The 4284-nt window shown below is 47.1% G+C and overlaps 1 protein-coding gene across 1 annotated transcript; it reads left to right on the forward strand.

Annotated features, from left to right (window-relative positions):
* The first annotated feature begins 490 nt into the window (after positions 1-490).
* LOC149934970 (uncharacterized) lies at positions 491-1639 on the forward strand. Its single transcript, XM_090153491.1, has 3 exons — positions 491-743; positions 807-1062; positions 1162-1639. Exons 1-3 carry the CDS (start codon positions 491-493, stop codon positions 1637-1639), a joined length of 987 nt encoding a protein of 328 aa, XP_090009617.1.
* Positions 1640-4284: the final 2645 nt, after the last annotated feature.

Below are 4284 nucleotides of genomic sequence, written 5' to 3' on the forward strand. Positions count from 1 at the left end.
TTAATATAGTTAGAGCTTTGGAAATCATACACGCGGTTTAGCGAGCAGACGACATTTCCTGCCTAACTTCCGGCTCACTTTGGAGAAACGTTCGGTCCGTTTTTTTAAAACCCTGCTAGATGGCGGTGACTGCGATTAAGACATTTGCTGGTTACTTTTTCTCAGAGTTTGGAATCCATAATACGCAGTATTAATACATATCCATGGTTCCACACTCGTCATTCTGTCACCTACTAAGGAGGGTAGTTTGCAGTGGAAGAGGAAGTCACTCTAGTCCTCAGCTGTGCGAGGGTGGGTCTCGGGCAGCCCATGGTGTCGCCTTTTGTTGGGCCGTGATGAGGGCGTTTGTTTGCGATATGTGAGGCAGTCAAAATGGCTGTCTCACTGGCCGAACGTTGTTTCGCAAAGCGCACTTTTGTCCGGGGCTGGTTGTTTTAGGTGGCCGCTGTAGTGCTTAAGGTGGAGCAGCGGGGTACAAATACATATACTTATGCCTTACGTGATGCCTTGCACGGGAGTATTTCAGCAATTCGACGACATCGAAGAATCATGGTCTCTATATGCGGAGCGAATGAAACATTATTTCATTGCTAATGATATAACGGATGCGGCAAAAAAACGAGCAACGTTCTTAACATTACTGGGTCCCACAACGTATGCCTGTCTCAAGAATCTAATAAGTCATCTGCAACCCACGGATAAGACGTGCGAAGAATTGATCACAGCTCTCAGCGACCATTACAGTCCGGCTCCTTCACAGATTACGGAACGGCTCAATTTTCATCAACTTAACTGAGCGTACGTAGCAAAATTGCGTCAACTTGCCTTACATTGCAATTTTGGGACGAACTTGGACGATCAGCTTCGAGATCGGCTAGTGGGAGGAATCCAGAATGAATCCATTCAATCTCGACTGCTATCTGAGCCAGCTTCAGACCTCACTCTCAAGAAAGCCATCGAAATTGCGGTCAACATGGAAGCCACTGCCAAAAATGTACTTGATCTCAATTCAAATGCCAAACCAGTTCCTACGCTGAGAGACGACTCCATGAACGTGATGAAGTCAAGAGACCATTGATCCAGAAAGTTTACCAGTAGGAGGGGTGGACGGAACCTCAGAGGTTCACAGAATGATGATCGACAGGGCTCGAAATACAACAGGTTCGATCAGAGCTGTTATCGTTGCGGTAGTGTTGATCATTTGGCCGACAAGTGTAGTTTTAAAAACACTATCTGCAATTACTACAAGAAAACTGGTCACATTGCGAGGGTATGCTTGTCCGCTGAGCGAGACAAAAAGAAAAAACCCAATCGACCGGAAGAACGTGATGGTCGCCGTAGCTCCCGAATTCAATTTCTCTATGAACCCGACGAACAGCATGGCAACCAGAATCACCCAACCGAGTATGATGGCATTTTCCAGTTGAAAACACTTGAGCCTGCACCAAAGCCATACATCTATGAATTTCTAATCAATAACGAGAAACTACTCATGGAACACGATTCTGGAGCAGCGTACACTGTCATTTCGTTTAAAACGGACAATCGCTTACGCGAGAGAACTTCACTTCAAGATTTACGACCAGCGGGAAAAGATTTGCACCAGTTCAATGGCGCCGGAGTTCATGTCAAAGGATAAGTTGAGGTTAGAGTTTCGTACCAAAATATCACTAAAACTTTACCAATTGTAGTTGTGGAGCTCGACGGAGCAATCCTTTGCGATCGCAATTGGATCAACGCATTCCATTTGACCTTACAACCGACCATGGACATAAGCACCTCTGTATGCCGCCTGACTGCGGAATTCCGCCTGCAAGAAATTCTTAACAACAAACAACAGCTGTTCTCACCCAGGTTGGGACTAATAAAAGACACCCAAGTTCACCTTCATCGTAAGCCTGACGGTAAACCTCGATTCTACCAAGCCCGCTCTGTTCCGTTCGTCATGGCGGAACTCGATCGACTCAAGCGTGAAGGGATACTGGAGCCGGTTACCATCTCGGAGTGGGCGGCGCCAATTGTCCCCATACTGAAAAGCGATGACACGATTCGTATTTGCGGGGATTTCAAACTCACTGCCAACCCGGCCACGTCAACAGAACAGTATCCTTTACCCAAGATAAGTGACATCTTTGCAAATCTTAATGGCAGGACAAAGTTCTCCAAAATCGACTTAAAGGATGCGTACAACCAATTGGAGCTCGACCCAGAGTCCCGAGACCTCGTTGTCGTGAATACGCAGCAAGGGCTCCTCCGCTACACCAGATTGCCTTTTGGGGTATCCTCAGCAGCTGTCGTTTTTCAACGTCAAATTGAGAAGGTACTTAATGACATCCAAGGAGTGAGCGTTTTTCAGGACGATATCCTCTTGACGGGACGATCGGATGATGCATATTTGGTAACTTTGGAAGCAGTTCTCGCACGTTTGAAGAACGCAGGAGTCAAATTGCGAAGAAGCAAATGCCAGTTCCTCGTGGATTCCGTGGAGTACCTTGGACACATTCTTGACGCCGAGGGTCTGCATCCGACCACAAAGAATTTAATGCCAATCTTGGAAGCACCGGAGCCTTCCAACGTTTCCGAGTTAAAATCGTTTCTTGGCCTTGTCACTTATTATGCGAAATTTATTCCGCACATGTCAGAATTATTGAATCCTCTTTACAAACTACTTAAAACCGACACTCATTGGAAATGGGACAACTCGGCGAAAGCATCCTTCCTACGAGCCAAGCAAATCCTCACCTCCTCTTCCGTTCTTGTCCGCTACGACCAACAAAAGCCGATCACATTGGCATGTGATGCGTCACCTTCAGGCTTGGGAGCAGTACTATCACATGTTGAAGGTAATGGCGTGGACCGTCCAATTGCGTTTGCTTCTCGCACATTGACCCAGGTGGAACGGAACTACAGTCAAATAGAGAGGGAGGCTTTGGGATTAGTCTTCGGAGTCACCAAGTTTCGAGACTACCTCCTGGGACGACGATTCACGCTACTCACTGACCATAACCCACTAACGAAATTACTCTCTGCAGACAATCAGACCCCAACAACAGCTGCAGCACGAATCCAGCGATGGGCCATTATACTGGGAGCCTATGACTACGAGATCAAACATCGTCCAGGCTCCAAGAACTGCAATGCGGACGATCTTAGCCGCTTACCTCTGCCCAGTCCAATCACCACTTGTGAACCACCACCACCTAAAGAACAAGTTCTTTTATTGGACGCCTTTTGCTCTGGTCCCATCACTTCCTCGGACATTCGACAAGCTATCGTTTCAGACCAGTTCTTGTCTCGCATAGTCCACTACATCAGAGAAGGATGGCCTCGGTCTTGACTCAGACATCGAGAAGATCGTAGCCACTTGTGCTAAATGTCAACAAGCCGCCTCTATGCCTCCTCGAACCCAGACTCCCTGGCCGATGACATCAAAACCGATGGAGAGAGTTCACGTAGACTATCTCGGATCAATTTCAAACAAGATGATACTAATATTTCAAGACACCTACTCGAACTGAATTGAAGCGTATCCCACAGATGGTTCCACCACTCAAGTTTCGGTGGAGATCCTACGGGACATTTTTTCTCGACATGGATTACCGCAATGCCTGGTTACGGACAATGGGACTACATTTACGGGTGAAGAATTTTGCCAATTCACCAGAGCTAACGGAATTCGTCACTTAGCCATAGCGCCGTATCATCCCAACTCAAACGGATTTGCCAAGAAAGCGGTTTTCACCGTGAAGCATGGCCTGTTGAAGATCACAGAAGGTACACTGAAAAATCGCTTATCTAAAATCCTTTTTAGTCACAGACGTACGCCGAACAGTGAAGGAAAATCACCTTCTTACCTATTCCTGAACCGTGAGCTAAGAAGCACGTTTGACCTTCTAAAACCTGGTACACAACGCCGAGGTGTGAATAACACGAAAGACTTGGCCGTGAACTCTACTTTCAGCCAAGGAGATTCAGTTTGGATCAGGAACTACGGCAAGGGTCCCAAATGGTATGAAGGTTTAGTGTCATCAAAGATTGGAAACACGATGCCTTCTGTTTCTACGCCAATCGGTACGGTGCGACGTCACGTAGATCAGATTCGACCACGAACCAACGCCTCCGCAAAGAATACCCCAGCGGAAGATGGTCATACCAACGAAAAAGTCGCTAGGAACAGCCCCATGGTCAAGCCCGGTCAAACTTCACTCGAAGCTCATTCTCAGTTGACTGACGGTTCCAAGACGTTCATCCAGAATCAAACACAAACCTCAGCGATTGATCCTG

This window comes from Leiobunum rupestre, chromosome 7, assembly GCF_980474605.1.
Source record: "Leiobunum rupestre chromosome 7, qqLeiRupe1.1.hap1, whole genome shotgun sequence".
Taxonomy (NCBI): domain Eukaryota; kingdom Metazoa; phylum Arthropoda; class Arachnida; order Opiliones; family Sclerosomatidae; genus Leiobunum; species Leiobunum rupestre.

Coding starts and splice junctions, on each gene's coding strand:
- LOC149934970 (XM_090153491.1), top strand. CDS start 491: ATGCCTTACGTGATGCCTTGCACGGGAGTATTTCAGCAATTCGACGAC. Junction 744..806: donor AGCTCTCAGCGACCATTACA/GTCCGGCTCCTT, acceptor GAGCGTACGTAG/CAAAATTGCGTCAACTTGCC. Junction 1,063..1,161: donor GACTCCATGAACGTGATGAA/GTCAAGAGACCA, acceptor GAAATACAACAG/GTTCGATCAGAGCTGTTATC.